The 17,720-nt window shown below is 39.1% G+C and overlaps 1 protein-coding gene across 1 annotated transcript in view; it reads right to left on the reverse strand.

Moving 5' to 3' along the window:
• LOC134637915 (F-actin-uncapping protein LRRC16A-like) overlaps positions 1-16,103 on the reverse strand; it is a 72,006-nt gene extending 55,903 nt beyond the window's left edge. The window contains exons 1-2 of the mRNA XM_063488477.1: positions 15,608-16,103; positions 11,807-11,904 (exon numbers count right to left, since the gene is read on the reverse strand). Coding sequence (XP_063344547.1) covers positions 11,807-11,904; positions 15,608-15,647 — 138 coding nt within the window. The 5' untranslated portion in view covers positions 15,648-16,103. The remainder of the gene's footprint in view (positions 1-11,806; positions 11,905-15,607) is intronic.
• Positions 16,104-17,720: the final 1,617 nt, after the last annotated feature.

A 17,720-nucleotide genomic window follows, 5' to 3' on the forward strand; every position in this document is an offset into this window, starting at 1 on the left:
CACGAAAATATCAGAAGGAAGTGCATACCAGCGAAACATGGCAACTGCAAGCATTAAACAAAGTCTTAATAGTGTTACTGTCATTCACAAAGGTCAGCCAACCAACTGAGTGTTTGTTGTTGATTGAGCCAGTGCATAAAATATGTGGTTCAACCGGTCTGTGGGTTACTCTTGCTTGTACTGCTGCTGGGCCATCAGCCAGCGGCACAGGAGAGCGAACTTCTAACATCCAAAGAGCTGAAGTGAAACTGAGTGTTAAACAATGAATTGTCCACTGCAGTCACAGCCTGTAATTTTCATATTGTATATTTATTGATTTTTTCATGCTTCTCTCATTTCTTGTGAACTCTGCTGTTGTTCACTTCCCTTTTCCAGCCCACTTGCCAACCAATCAGCATCCGACCGGCGTCATCTGCATTCAGCGACATGTAGTCGGGATTCTGGAGGAATGTACTGGACCGACATTTGCGGTGGATAAAAGCCCTCATCTGTTCACTGTCCAAACATAAACACATACGCAGGCAGACACATTTGAGGGACCGTAAAATGCGATTAAGAAGGCACCACTAATGTGTGAGGGTCGAGTACTCCAAAGGTCAAAGACTGGAGGATTATTCCTAGCCACTAATTTCCTAACTGAAACAGTATCTAGTGGCTTTAATCATGCCTTACAAATTATACTAATCAACTAATCTAAAATTAACAAAAACACTCATCATGACCAACATTAGCAATGCTAGCTGTTACCAGCAGCCTTCTTTCCTTGTAGTTTAACATCCACATAAATGCATTGAATGCAAGTCCTTGTAGTGATAGGTGCCTACCAGTGAGGGCAGCAAAGATTTATTGTTTCATACAAAAATCCCTCACATCCATAGCTACCATTACAGTGACAGCAATAGTACCTTAATGGGACCGTGCCTTTAAAGGAAAATGGAAATTGGTCATATCATGTTGGGACACCAACAGCCTTCAGCAGGACTTCCAATTTTAGATTTTTTAGACATTTTGTGAAATGCTTGATAGGAAGTGAAATAAAAAAAAAAACGAAACAAAACATATTTTTAACATTCATGAAAACAGCCAACAGCTATTGAGCTTAGTTTAGCATAAAGACTTGAGCCTGACGCTGTTCAATGGTAATAAAATCTGTTTATCAGCGCCTTGAAAGCTCATTAATTATACAGCTTGTTCTTGATTCCCATCTTTGTCCTGCGGTAATTGGCTTCCAACTCTGGAATACACTGGGAGTTAAGCATTAACACAAATGGATACATGTGACTTCATACAAGGACCAAAACTCACTTAATAAAAGGGGTGCAATTGTCTCCTATATGGGATTTGAGCCCAACATTAATTCTGTATTTAAAAAAAAAAAAAAAGTAATAATCACTAGAACTGCATTTAGTCTATAGAAGGCCACAATAAAAATAATAATGTAGCTGGAACTGCAACGAGACTATAAAAACCAACCATGCACAGGGCTCTAGACTAACATTTTGACATGGGCGCACCGGTGCGCCTAACTTTAAAAATTTAGGCGTACCGGCACAAAAGTTAGGCGCACTCAAATTTTTCAACTGCATCGCTTAACACCGCAGTTTTACATGTCCATACAGACAATATTCATTTCTAAATTATTAACTAACAAACTTGTGCTTAAAGTGCTTTGTCAATATTGTAGAAAATGTTAAACTTAATCATCATCTTGGCCTCCTCTGACGACCTGTTTGCTGTTGCATGCTGCTGAAAGGCAGTGGGGAGAAGGGACACTTGGGCAGTGCATTTATCACAGCATATAATGTGTTTTCTGGATACACTGTGCTTTTTCAGCATTCAAAGATTGATGGCTTTGTGTCAGAGCACTGGCTATGAATTTCAGACGGATCAGGCCTTAACTTAACACAAAAGTTATCAATAGTTTTTTTCATCTTTTCTTATTACCCACAGCTACATCAACTTCTGTCAGGCCTAGGCTGATCACTAGGGCTGGGTATCATCACTGATTTCTATAATCCATTCGATTCCGGTTCTCAAAGTCCTGATTCGATTCAATTTAGCCTCAGACAGTCAGAAATATTATAATTCTGATCATTTATCAGTACTGATACATGTGAGACTTCATCAGAATTGTGAACATCACAGCAGATACCTTTGTGTGAAAGTAACTGAGAATAAAACACAGAAAAACATGAAGGAGATTTTTCTGGCCTGGCTTTTTATAGCAGATGACCTTAAAAATATTCTGCAATATTCTGTAATTTTGCACAATTTAAAAAAGTTTACATTTCTTCAGTATTGAACAGCAGAAACTAGGCTTTCTTGTCCGAGGTCATTTAAGTGAAAAAAAGAAAAAGACAGCGGCCGACAGCGCTGTAAACAACGGTAGACTGGTGGGTAATAAGCGAGTGGATAATGCAGAAAACAGAGATTTGAGACGGGAAACTGTTCTTGAAGTACAGAGAGAGGGGGAGAGAGAGAGAGAGAGAGAGAGAGCTGTGCATGAAGCGTGATTTTTATCGTGATGGAAGCAAAACAGCAAAAGTAAGAGGGAATTCATGACGACATTGATCAAATGTGAAGCGTAGTTTGCTGCTTCTTTGGCTGCTGGCTCGGCGAATTTTGGTTGGAGAGAGACAAAACCTGCAGCTCAGAATCAGCGCAAAAACACAGCATGACACAGCGCGGACGGTGGGCTCCGTGAGCTCCGACAGCGTGTCCGTCTACGGGCCGTCGGGTGAGAAAGCCGAGAAAGACAAAGCTGATTCTGATGCGTCGGGTCCGCTCTGTGTTTACGTCTTTGTGTGGAATCCGTTAATGAATTGATATCGCCTTATTCAAGCTACTCACCTCTCTCTTCTACCTGCACTTCCAACTGAACCACGGCCAATCAGAGAGGTCCCGCCCCTGACCATCTCTGATTGATTTAGTCCACGATAGGGCATAATGTGTGTCTGTTGTTGACCACACGGAGAGTTGCAGAGATTTTTTTTTTTTGTTACCCGAAAATATTTGGTCGCACCGGTGCGACCAAATATTTTTTTTAGTCGCACCACTGAAAAATTTGGTCGCATTTGCGACCAAATTGGTCGCACTCTAGAGCCCTGATGCAGCAAAAGCTTTCAGAAGTCACTGCAGTCATTTTGCATGTGTGAAAATCTCTGTGACAGAGCAAAGTGTCCAATATGTTTGTGGCCTGTTTGGGGCTTCCATCCTGTTCTGACTTGTGTTGTTGGTTTAAGCCTCAACATCTAAATTTCAAGCCTAAAATATGGATTCATACAGGCAAAAAACATGAATTAGGCCAGTCTGGGAATGAAACAATAAGAGGATTGTCTTTACTTGATCGCTGGGTTCATTTTTTTGACACAAAACCTTACATTGATTAGCCTTCATTGTTTTGTGGCCGTTTACTATGACATGGTGTACAAATGTCATTGTTGTCCAATCAATGCTGACTGCTGCTGTGACCTACAAACCTCATTCAATTACACGCAATAAAAGCCAGCTGATGCTGTCCATACTAGGCCACTGCAGATCAGCACCAAACCACAGACAAGAGCAATTGAACCACATTATGAAGATTTTGAAAAAAAAAGATAGGACTATTAAAGGTGAGGTTGAAATCAGACATACTGGAAGTCAATAGTGTGAAATTATATGACCCAAACCTATCAAATCAGCGACCTTAGGCAGGGTCAATTATATTACTCAGACACTCCGAGTGACAATGCCCATGACCTATGAAGTAATAAAGATGAATGACTGTGGGCGGGACTTGCATTGAGCCACGCTACGTGACAGGTTAATGTCTCTCCGGGGAGGTTTTGTAGGGCATAATGGGCTCGATAATGCTGTAACACAATCACTATTCAGCTTGGTGATGGGTAATACAACACAGAGTGACAGACACTGAGCCACTAAAGCATGACAGGGAAAAAACTGCAACCTTCCAACTTATTCATGGAAAAGGCAGTATGGTGATACTGGTAATACTCTCTCACACATACACATACACCTTCTGGTGTCATATAGCCTGCTTTTCCATGTGCTGTTAGTGTTAGTAGATACAACATACCCCTGTGGGATAATGTTTTGGGTACTAACCTGAAGTTTAGCACTTTTTAAACAACCCCAAAAATACATGTTAGCCACACTTCCTCTTTAGCTTCTCTTTGGCTTCTTTTGGTTTTTTTTTCTATATATGAAACTAATTTGTTTTAAACATGCATATGTGTTCAGCTACTGAGGCAATGCTGAAGTGTACTCTAGAGACTATTTTTGTTACTGTGGAGATTTATTGATGTACTTTGTGAACATTTATTTATCTTGTAATATCAAAGTCGATTATACAAAAGTGACCATGTTAATGCTTTGTTTTTTTACAATTTGCTCTGCGCTGATTAGATGAAAGACTGTCTGGGTCTTTGATCGCTATATCATAACACAGTTAGACCCACCATACTATTACCCACACTCTCTCTCATGCACAAAAACACACACACACACACACACACACACACACACACACACACACACACACGCACACACATACACACAGAACCAACTCCATGCATAATGACTCCTAATTAACCCTGCTCATTCAGCTAAATCTGGTCCAGTACTTTACAGAAACCAAACTGCTTGGAAAGAGGTTGGGGAAAAAAAAGGTTTCTGATAGCATGGTGTGGATGCATGGTGTGCTAAAATTAGACTCCCTGACAAAACTAAACTAGATCCTGCATTCAGTCGAGACCTTTCTGACTGACTTAAATGAATAATGAGATAACATTTTGCTGTGTATCCTTGACCACACTGTTAGGGAGATGAACCTGAAATTTTACATTGCCTAAAGCCGTGTTTGTGTTTGGAAAAATAAAAGCAGGAAGCTAAAAAACAAACAAACATAAAAATTCTAAGTACTGGAAAAATATTAGTCTTCAGAGTTCTTGACTTGGACAAGTGACCAGCCAGACCAATATGTTTAATTACAAACCAGTCCATTTCATGAATGTGCAACAGCAAGACAGGAAAATAGTTGCTAGCGCACACTTGCACTTACAGCCACATGCTAACATGCTGTTAGAGTTAAAGCTCAGCAATGTCCTGAAGTAAAACGGGGGCCAGCATAACATTTAATGACAAACCTAATCAGACATTTAAATCACCCTCAGTTGGCTGAACATTGACATTTTAATGACACTAACAACGGCAAAATAGCTAAAGCTAAAGCTAGCCGGAGCTCATAAGCAACAGCAAGCTAGCCTTGGTATGAGCAAAGGATCAAAACTATTCAAGGAAAATGAAGGAGACAACTGAAAAAGAGAAAAAGCAACTCAGTTTACAGCAACTCAGTTTCAGTTTCATCAATTATCTGTATGTTTTTCCAGCAGCCAGTAGCTATTTGAAATAAAGTTATTTCATTGAGAGTTGATCCTATAAGTTACTACAGTTTAGAGAGAAAATATAAAATGTAACAATTTATTTCTTATGAAAATAATATACTTATTACCTGTTTAATGCATAGGTTACTCAAAAAACATAATTTTAAAACAATCACTTTTTTGGTATGGACCATATATGTCTCTTGCTTTTAGCCCATGTACTAGCCAAGAGCAAATCTGAAATAGTAGATTAAACACTACAATGTATTATAGTAACTTCAGAGTATACTCAGCAGGGAACCTGTGACCTGTTTGACACATTTTTTCTGCCTGGTTAACTCCAAATGTCATCCTAATTATGTTAATAATCATCACATCCTAATGAGATAAAACACAGAGGTACTTGAAGGAGCATTAAGCAGTTAATACACACAGCCATGATGTGCTTCACATCATTAAAACGGTTTGAACTCTGAATCTCAAGTTAAAGAGGGGAAGGCGAGAAAAAAAAAAGTAATCGTTTGCACACAGCCATGCAAAGTTCCAAAATGATTCCCAACCACAGGAATGATAACCAAACTAAAAATAGATGTATTTGGACAGGAAAGATCCTGTAAGATCGCTGTGGTTTTTGTCAGACTGCTTTAACCACACATCCTAAACTCCCACTCCAGTTCCCAGTGAGAACATCCCGCTGTGTCACGATTCACGAAGTTGCCGGATATCACAAAATTATTGCTCAGTGACCAATGGCAGCCCTGAACACATGTAACACTGTGACACAATAGAGATGATGGGCTCTCCCTTTGAACTGTGCGTCTTTAAAAACTAGTTCACTAATTCACAAAGCAGTCATGGCGACACCTAAAATGCAATAATAACTTTAGATTATGACATTTTTAAACACTTCTTAATAGGAAGTAGACACACTATTAAAAAATAATAATAAAACACTCATAAAAAAAGAGAATTTAAAATGTGGAGGGTACTTTTTCTGTCAAAGAAAGACTAGAGGACTCCTGGTTCCCACTTGGGAACATTACAGGTGATCATCTGGGAGTAGACAACTGGGTCACTTCCATTTTCATAATTCCCATAAAGACAGACCTCGAGGTTAAAGAAAAGAGAACAGTGACAGGTTGGACAAGATTTGAAGCTTTGGTCTTTGCTATGATGGTTTTTCTCCACTGATTATTCTCCATGCACTCTGCCCTGTACACTACATTTTACTCTTCCCCTCTCCCTTCGCTTCTACTCCAGGGTGTGTTTGATGGACTGATGTTATTATCTGTATCCCCTTCATCCCCGTCTTCAAAGCAGGGAGCTGGCTGTATGTATCAAGCCTTCGTGCGCTTAACAGATGCCTCAGGCACACTCCCAGCCTGAGCGAGGCTGGGAGTGTGTGTATTTAATAGACAGCCTAATTGATAGTGGAAATAACAATACTGCTCCCTTCATTATCTGTACACGCCACAGTGGAGAGAGAGCATGTTCTAAAGCAAATTAAGTTTACGAGTTTATGTGGCATCTGTAGTCAGGTAAAAGAAATGTATCAAACAAAACATCAGCCGGATGGCTTCTGAAAATACTACGCTACTGATGTAGGTATCATTTCAAAGAAGAGATTGCATTAACTGCAATAGCGAAGCACAGTGTTCATTATACAGTATATTCATTGTATTACATTTAAAATGTTTCCACTTATTCTACTATGTACCCCATGAGGGTGCCTGTTTGATATAACCAAAAAGGTTATAAGTCTGTGTCTTCTGTACATAACAATAAAACTTACCAATCTGCAGATCATTTAACCCACTGAAAATTACAAATAATACAGAGACAGTATATCAAATATCAAAACAATAATGTGTATTTTTAAATATAAAGATCTTCATTTTAAACTTTATTTTTTTTAAAAATAAAAAGAAGAAGTGATGATTCTTTTTAAAAAGGAAATAAGACTAGGGTTAGGCTGGTGTTAGCTCTTTGCTGATCTATCGGCCTCAGCATATTATAATGGCCGATAACTGAAAATGTTGACATTGCATGGTTTGTTCACAAGGGACTCTCTGCAACTTCCTTTATAGCAACGTGCTTAGAAAGCCACAAACATGACAACTAGCTGATACAAGCAGAGTCCGGCAAACCGAGAGAAGTAAATAAATGACCACAAAAAACAAATGTTAAGGAGACCTGTTTATGTTTTGCATTTCTCAAGGAAAAAATATTCCATGACACATTCGAATATCAGATTTGTAAATCAACAAATCAGGACAGGTATCTGTCTAAAAACAAAACAACAACAACAAAAAAAAATCCTATATAGGTTGGAGTTTATTTGTAATGTTACAGGGCTAAGGTTCAGTATTTCAAAAGTAAAGAAAGGGAGTGTTTACCCCTCTTTGAATGAGTACACGAGCAAACAGCTGAACAAGAGCACTGTGAGACTGCATCTCCACCAAGGCTAAACATTCCTTCCATACCATGCATGAATTATGTCCTTGGATCAAGAAGGACATCTTGGTCTGAACTTTCTTAGGAAGAAGATAATGTGTGACATGCATATGATGTGAAAGATCCACTGTCCCTTAAACCACAATGGCAATCCATGCTTCCGAAATTACCTAAATTCAGATACAGGTCTAGATCAACTTCTAAAGTTCACAATTTCAAAGTTTAGCCAAGCTCCACCTCTAGATAGCTTTTCCATGCATCCATACGTTTTTGAGTAATACTTGCAAAGAACAGATAAACTGTTGTGAAAATAGATATAGGGTACTTTTTAAGTAAAAGAGAGCCAACAGCAAAACTGCAAGGTGTCACTTAAAAATCACATCATGTAAAAACTTCCTAGTGTCTGCTGTCCACCAAGATTAGAGTAAACAACCACAAAAAGAAAGGAGAGCTGCTTGCCATGATTTGAACACCTAACAACGTTGGGAGGAGGAGAACACTGATGTAAGTTCTACTCAGTGTCAGTAAGAACACATTACTCATCAAGGTTACTTGAACAGATTTCAGCCTCACACTTTCCATTTACTGCATAATCAAATCCTAATAAAGTTAATTTTTCCAACTGTACTAAACTGCAATAGTATTAAACTGACTTAAGTTTGTATTGATGGCTAACCTATTCTATAATAATGCAAGCTTTAAGGACTCGAAAACTTTACACCTTTTTTGGTCCTTAAAAACTGAACAGCGAATGCTACACTTCCATAATATACTGGCTATACCCTCCATTTAAACTAGCTGAACGACCCCTTTTTCTTCATCCTGTTTCTACTTCCTGTTTGTACTTTTCCAAAACACTTGAAGCTCATATTTGATAGTAACATTTAATCTCCAAGCAATCTATAAATAGATTGTTCTTTCATCATGCCAAACACTAGATAACACTCACAGGTTACACTTCATGACATGTTTATTTTCCCTCTGAGCCACTTCCTCCATAATCAGTCTGTCAAACTCTGCTTTTCTGCAGAACAACAAACAGCGCTGTACTTGTTCTGTTCAGTCGAGCAGAGCGCCGATACGACGTCACGCTCCGCGTCTGGAAGAAATACTAGAGCCACTCCACTGGAATTCCTCACTTCCCAGTACTGACTCCCACTTCTTTCTTTTGTTTAGTGCGTATGTGCGTATGAGCACTACTATAGCCTCTGTGTCCAGCTCCTACATAGCGACATTGTTGTCATAGCCACGTCAAGTCGAGCACTAGAATGGACTAAATTACATTTGAGTGTTAATGAAAAGTTTAAAAAAGGGAAAAACAATAGAATAGAATGAGATAAACTGAAAAACATACTATACAAAGTAGAAAGAATACTATATACAACAGAATAAATACTATACAAATAGAATAAAATACTTTGTTACATAGAGAAAATTGCAATTGGTGGACATCAAGGAGACAGGGCGATAGTTACAATTGTGTATGTGATGTGTGTGTATGTCTGTCTGCACGTGTATGGTCTTCTGCAGAGACCATGTTGTATTAATAGATTAGATGATTCCTGTGGACGCTAACGGTGGACTGTCAAGAGCACATTTTTACCCATTTTAGGCAGACCAGTGTGTGAACAATTCTCAAGGTTCTTAAAGTGAAAGAGCCAAGTTCCCAGGAGGTGCATCCCTCTGTATTCATCTTATTATTCTTATACAAGAGGCTACTTTACTTCTGCAATAAATCTCTTCTCCATAAGACCTGTTGCCACTGATTTTCAATCAAGTTTTTGTGTAATTTGGCATACCTCAGCTTTTTCTCCCCGTTTCCCTTCCTTAAACGTTTCAAGTGACTGTCAAGCTTTTTGACAGTCAACCTTCCACTGACACCATTTCTGATGAGGCTTCAGTGAATAGTCAATGGATCACCTGAAGGGCCAGATGCATCTCTCACGTTCTATGTCAGGTTTATGCTGGACCCTTTTCCTATTTCTTAAGCACATGACTTTGACAAGACATGACTTCCAATACTGTTCGTCTGCTGCAGATTTTGTTTAGGGCTTTTTTGGGCTTGCCAATTGTGAAGTTTCCTCATTACTCAAGTCATTACTCTTAAGATCATTTGGTATTGCACTGGACTGAAAATGAGTTAAAAAGCAGCCAACGTCCAAAGAAAAACTTTGAAATACCTTCAGAAAGCCCGGAGAACTCTTGCTTAAGACCACTCCCATTACAAGAAATTCTGCTTCCTTGGATTCAAAATATACAGAAATAAGACATGGCTCGATGCTTTTGCGCAGTACTGTGGGTTATTAAAGGTTGATTTATTAAAATTACAGCTAACATTAGGGATGAAACCAGAAATGTCCTTTTATGCAGCAAGTAAAACACTAGCAAATAACAGAAGTCTTTAAATAACACATCTGTACCTCTTCCACATCAACTGTGCTGACTCTGATGGCTCCAGAAACCAGCAGTACTAATTCATCTCATTTAGTAGAGGAAGGCCTACTTTCTCCCCCCACAGTGTGCTCCCAGACCATTTAGCAAGTACAGAAGATGTTAAAGAGATGCTCATCACTTTTGTCTCTTACCTCTTTCTGCTTGTGTCCCTAGGAGACTTGTACAGTACTAGCAGTGCTAGCATTACCACAAGCATATAGATGGAAGAAATGTGAGAAATCTTGTGCAGGCCTATTCACAAAGCTTTTAAAATATACCATTTTTTCCCCCACACAAAGCTGAATTACAAAAAGCTCCACGTTCCACTGAGAGCTGAGTTACTAAAAGACTCCTGCCATTTTCACAAAGTACTATCCAACTGTATGAGCCCTGCTTAGATGCTGATTTACAAAGGCAACTGTTCTGTCTTAACTATATCAGCTTTTTGTCCCTGTTCATTACAGAAAGAGCCAAGTGCATTTTTAATGATCTACCAGGTATTAATTATTTAGCTGCTAGTGGATTTACTGATCTGCGGCCAAAAGTTAATGGTCTGAGCTGCTATTTCCACTTGATTTCTGCACACACTGAGGGCTGGTGTGTAAAGTCAGAGATACCACTGGATGGATAAATAAGTGAATAAATGAAAGAATGAATGAATGACGTATCGGACCAGTAGCAAAGGAAGCTAGTTGCTGTAGATTGAGCCACTGATCAACACTATCAGCAAAGTAGCAGCCACTTTGGAGCTACACAGATAAGGCAACTTGAAAATCGTCTTTTAAAACCTCCATTGCTCGACTCCCTCAAACTGTATCCAAACTTACAAGCTAAGAGTCAGCATGGGAGATTCATTGTGAGGATATCCTTATCGCCAACACGCAACAGGAATACACATCCTTAGAAATTATAGGGAAAAAGGTGTTTCCTTTTGGCAGACAATCGTGACATGTTTCTTCATTATAAAAGTAATCCTACTAAAAGGGCCAGCAGGGCACTGCCAATATGAACTGCTAACATTCAGCTCAGCATATTTTTAATAACAGAAATTCAGCCAAAATGTAAATAAATCCTTACCAAAAAAAAGAAAAGCAATCACAGTGCAACTCCCCAAGTCTGATTAATTCAGCTCTTGTGCAACCTTTACAAAACCCTGCCGAGAAGATCACACAGCCCACATATTGGGTTAATGCCAGACACTGCACTGGCAATTATTAATAAAACCTGATAAATGTTATCAGCTGGATGCTTTACACACACACTCCACTGCCCCTTCTAATCAGATCACACACTCAAGCCGTTTTTACACATGAACTCTTAATGAAGCGCTCCTTCATGTCTAGAAAAGTTCAGGGCTGCTGTGCAATCAGCCTAAAAATCAAAGTAGTGAACCTTGAAAAGACAAACTGTGCAGCTAAAGACAAGTGTGGGAAAAGCAGGAAGATTTTTGACATTCTTAGGAGAAATCAGTACATTTCGATAAATGCAAGCCTTAATGAAACAGCATGGTTTGGCAGCATCAGGAGTTGACTCACCAATACTCTGTTCTCCATCTTGTCTCCTTTGATCTCCAGTTTGACTCTCTTCCGCAGTGACAGCTTCACTTTTCTTCCCACCGCATCCCTCACGCTCTCTACACAGAAGAGGAGAGAAGATGTCAAATAAGGAGTCAAATAAATAAAGAGTGACACAGACTAAAGTGAGAAATTTGGGAAAATGCCGTTAAATGCCGTCCCTACAACAAGAGAAGAGAAGAGAAGAGGCGGCTTTTAATGTATATTTTTTTTAATTTGTAGTCTCTTTCCAACTTTGCTTACGCAGCAGAGAAAGATCAGTGTACATCTGCCACAGGGGAAAAATCCATCACATCTACTGATTAGAAAAAAAAAAAAGATGAAATATTTAAGTTCCATTTTAATATAACAGAATATTGACTTTCTTCTAGTTTTCATTTAATTATCAGATCATGAATCCCTCTTCTGACGACTGAGACGTTTAACGCCTACTTTCTAACATGTTCTTTCTAAAAAGAAAAGAAAAGAAAAGAAAAAACATAATTTATAATATAATAATTTTAATTATTTCAATTATGCATGTGAGTATATCCATACCTGTTTGAACACAGGCCCACAGAGGCTTAATGCCGAGTATATGTTTCCCGTTACAGACTGATTATTCACACCCAGCAGAAGTGTCAACAACCAGCGAACAGGCTCAAACAGGAGAACTGGGTCAGCCCCCTCTCCACGTTAATTCACCTAACACACAGTCACAAACGCAGTCTGCGCACATGCGTCTGACACAGACGGGGATTCTGCATGTACATCTGTGCTGCGCATATCCTCGCCTACGGGCTTCCTCACACCATCATCAGATCAAAGGAAAAGTAATAATTAGGTACGGTGCAAAACGGTTCATCTGCCAGCCTTGAGCTTCCTAAATAAACTTCACTGCAAGTGTGCACCATTTCCTGCTGCAGCACTTTTGCAACCTCAATGCAGAGATCTGAGAGTCACAGAAAAATCTCTGCGACTCTCAAAAGGCCACAAAGGTAAGCCTTGTATGTTTTAATGGGTCTGGGCAGATTTTGGTCTCAAATCACTCGTGTCGGACTCGGATGTAATTTTTTTTTCTGCCAATTTAATGTAGCTGTGACAGGATTGCTTATTTTACAAGGCAACTGTGTTTGCATTTGGTAGGTAGAGCATGTGTGCTATAGGTCACACCAGTTTAAATTGGAGGTGGTGGGGAAATGACACAACTATGTCATTGCAAAAGCGTAAACAAACTACTGAGAGCTCCATAAATTAGTTGGCTAATTTATTAACTTAGTGTCAAACCTGATTTGTTGCTTCACAAAGCCACTAATAAATACACTCATGACACAGTAGGGGAAATAATTATTTGATCGAATGCTGGTGGTGAATCGGACCAAAACTACATGGGAGGAGCTGACTGCAGGTGGGGCTGTAGTTACCAAGAACACCATTAGTAACACACAAAAAAGTAATGGATTGAAATTTTTCAGAGCCTACAAGGTCCCTCATCTCAAGAAGGCATGTGTACAGGCAGATTCTTTGTGTATGGCTCAAAGAACATCATCCCCACAGTCTAGCCTGGAGGTGAAAACATGCTTTCAGGCTGCTTTTCTGCTAAGGGTGCACAACGACTTCACAGCATTGAGGGGCCAATGGACAGGGCCGTGAACTGTAAAATCTTGAACGAGGTCCTCCTTCCCTTAGCCAAAACACTGAAGAGGGGTAACAGATGGGTGTTCCAGCATGACAATGACCCAAAACATATCACTAAAGAAACAAAGGAGTGGCTAAAGAAGATAAATACTAAGATACTCGAGTGGCCTGGCCAGTCTCCAGATCTCAGTCCTATAGAAAATCTTTGAAGAGAGCTGAAGCTTGGAGTTAACAAGAAGCAGCCAAGAAACCTAAAGGACTTAAAGTTTCTGTGAAGAGGAGTGGGCAAAAATCCCTCCTTTACTGCACTGTACTGTTTCATCTATAAAGAATTAAGAAGACATCATATATCAATATAGAGACAAATAATCATTTAAGTCATTTTAGAGCCAGTTTGCTTCAAAAGTGAGCAAAATTGTTTTTCCTCTCTTCTAAATGTTTAAACTTCTGTGTGTGAGAAAATAGTAACATAAAGCAATTTTATGGAAAGAAAGGGCATTTTAAATATTTAACTCACTCTCCAAAAAGATCATAGAGATGAAGGTCAAGTTTACTACCAGCATCAGCATTGCGCTGTAAGCTTTCTCCTTCCGTTTCCTAACTCTCCTTGCTGACGCAGCCTTGCCTGTCTGGTTACTTTAGGTGTGTAATCAGAGAAGTAAATGTTGCCCTAACTTTGAATGTGTCTGAGCATGTTTCAGTAAAATACATTTTGAGCACGAGCTCGCTTATTCTGAATATGTCCACTTCAATATTCCATCCTCAAAAGGCTGAAACTCAAAGTGTTTTCCCGGTCCTGACCTAATCTGCTCGCTACCAAGTAAGTTAAACGGAAAACATGAGCACAAGCACATGACATGTCCTGTTACTCAGCAGAGAACAGTCTGAGTTCATGCAACACTTTTCCATCTGCAGCATCATGCTGAAACTCCTTGCAGGATGCCAAGAGTAATGCTGCATGATACTGAATCATCACCACCAACAAACAATGGCTGGTTATACCCAGACGCAGACAGATTCCTTATATTTAGTGTGCAGAGTTGGGTGAATTAGTCAGCAAACATCAGGGAAATTTCCCATTAGGAAGAGGAGGAAAAATACCGTCTATAACAAACCCAAACACTGTAAAAACCTGCAAAAACTGTATTTAAAAGTATTCAAGTGGTTCCCAGTCTCTGTTAAAGACATATATGTTTAAAAGTTCGGGGAAAATGTAAACAAAATGGCACAAATTAGTTAAAAATCCAAGTATGCAAGAGTTCCACTGAAATTCCTGCAATGTAAAATTACACTCTTTCTGGCTTCTGTCCTAACTGGAGGCCAGGGTACACAGAAAATAACATGTAAAAGCTGTGTTAGGGAGCTATAGTATAAATGATACACGGCTAACACATGACCTGACAGCATTTTCCTAAAAGCCTCCTTGACATTCTCCACTACTCATGTGTCTGGCAATGAGAAAATGAACCCTGCTTGAGATGAAGGAGATGAAGCTTGTGTTCATCCAACATTACACCTGGGTGTCAAAACCTGAACTACTTTCTTAAACAGAGATCCTGAGCCAAGGGGTTTCCAGACTCAACACAAATGAGGAAAGAGGATCATGAAAACAAGGGTTAGAGTAGAGCAGCTACCAAGAAGGCTAGAGATGCTAAAGTGGACCAGGATGACTGCGAGTTAAAATTATGTGCAGAGGACTGACAGGCTGACCACACACATCTCAACTATCTGGCTCTTCTCCCATGTAAACATTAACAGAACAAGCACCTTGTGGCAGTGCTCCACGTATAAACATCTCCAAGCTTAACTGGAGCTCAAGAATTTGCAGTCTCTTACTAATAGCAGTCTGCTTTAGGGAGAGATCTGTTTAGTATTGCTATGATATTAAAATGAATGAATTTAAAAGAAAAATAATAATAACCCTGTATACATATTTTTATACTGTGGTTGGATATTTGTGCCTTAGCACTGCACTCCAAGTGTGGCTGCATTATAAACACAATAGATTTTATGGTTACAATACTATCACTAAAACTTGTTACCATACGGAGCACATGCACGCTGTGAGTTAGGAAGATGATAGAGAGGGTATCGGTGATTGTTCCAGCCTGGACACACAGCCACAAATCCGCTTTTGTATCTTACCCAGAAGCTCTTTTGGGACCTCCGACACTTCCTCGCTCATTTTGCTGAAGATAATATCCAAAACAACGATAAGAACTGGCTCAGCGCATCGAGAAGCCTTAAATTATGAGGGGAAATCGTGAGCGGAAAAAGAGGAAAGAGTCAGGTGGTTCCCCCGCGCCGCTGCTGCTGCTGGGATTCTCCCGGTTACATGCTCCTCTTCTCTCGCAGTGTCCGGACAATGTATCCGCTTCTGTTTAGGCGCATCCCTTTTCAGTTTGGAGAGTGGTGAGCTTCAAAGGCTGATGCTAGGGAGGGAAAATCAGCTAGAGTCCTTTTAAAATCATGCTGAAACCCGGCAGCCTGAGCGCCTGGTCGAGATAAAAAAGACCACCGCTTACACGCTCTCACACACACACTCTACCGTAAAGCTGTCGGTAATGGGCTACAGTAGGCTACTAGCCAATGGTGGGAAACGGGGCCCCTCCCCGGTCGGTGATGCGACAGCCTGGGAGCCGATGCGATGCCGAGCCGGCATGGCGTGGCAGGAGGGGGCGGCGGCGCTGGTGGTGTCAGACCGATATTAATGAGCAGACTACAGCACCAGCTCCTGGGAAGCTGGGACCTCTAGCGGTGCCAATCCCCATGTTTAACACCTGACACACAAGACTCCCGATGCAGAAGTAGCTAAAGCGCGCAGCTTCATTAGCTTTAAAGATTATGTATATATATCGATTGGAAATACATTAAAATATATTAAAGCTTTTGATAGTTGTTAGAGTCTTTTGAGGAAAAACAGCAACAGCATACGACAAGAGTGGCAGGCTACATTTTATTGTTTGAAATAAAGACTTAATTTGTAGGAAGTGGTTTTTCCAACACTGATATAAACGGAGAGGGGGCGACACCATGTGGTAGCTCGTTGACAGTACAGGTTGTTGTTGCGGTTGCACCATGTTGGATTCTTTTATATATATATATATATATATGTATATATATATGTGTGTGTGTGTGTGTGTGTATATATATATACATATATATATATATATATATACATATACATATATATACATATATATATATACATATATATATATACACATATATATACATATATATATACATATATATATACATATATATATATATATACATATATATATATATACACATATATATATACATATATATATACATATATACATATATATATACATATATATATACATATATATATACATATATATATATATATATACATATATATATACATATATATATACATATATATATACATATATATATACATATATATATACATATATACATATATATATACATATATATATACATATATATATACATATATATATATATATATATATATATAGAGAGAGAGAGAGAGAGAGAGAGAGAGAGAGAGAGAGAGAGAGAGAGAGAGAGAGAGAGAGAGAGAAAGAAAATAATACCCTCACGGGAGAATCGATATCTTTTTTTTCTTTTCTTTTTTTCTTTTTTTTCTTTTTTTTTAAACCTGTCCCGTTTGGTTCTTTTGCCATCAGAATTATTGTCTAAAGGCGAAGAAAGATGCCCAACGGATTTACTTTACCAAATGGACCATCCCAGCCTTGCCGTAATTGTCCATTTGATTTACCTTTTATTGTTTATTTTATTTTATTTTATTTTTTTTTACTTGCTAGATACGGGACAGGGGAAAAGAAAAGGGAGAAAGAAAGAGGGGGGAAAAAACAAAACAAAACAAAACAAAAAAAAAACAGCGGAGAAGAGGGACGGGGATAAAGGGCAAAAAACAAAAACCAACAAAATAAGCAGACAAAAAATACATATATCGATCACCTGGATCACCTGTTGAGAAAGAAAGAAGAAAACAAGCAGAAGAAAACGAGAGTAATAGAATAAACAACATCACAATGATATATGGGAATATAACACTAAATACTTAATATTAAACATTATTGTGCAGCACGTAAGATCGACAGCGCACAGTGTGCTTTGAGGTAGGAGCCAAAAAGGGTGTAGTTTGTGTGTGTGATCACCTGTGTGTACACCTGTGAGCATGAGCGCGCTTGTATTTAAAAGGTTCCTTAATGTAATGATCTGCTAGAGGGTGTGG

This window comes from Pelmatolapia mariae, linkage group LG10_11 (genome assembly GCF_036321145.2).
Source record: "Pelmatolapia mariae isolate MD_Pm_ZW linkage group LG10_11, Pm_UMD_F_2, whole genome shotgun sequence".
Lineage (NCBI taxonomy): Eukaryota > Metazoa > Chordata > Actinopteri > Cichliformes > Cichlidae > Pelmatolapia > Pelmatolapia mariae.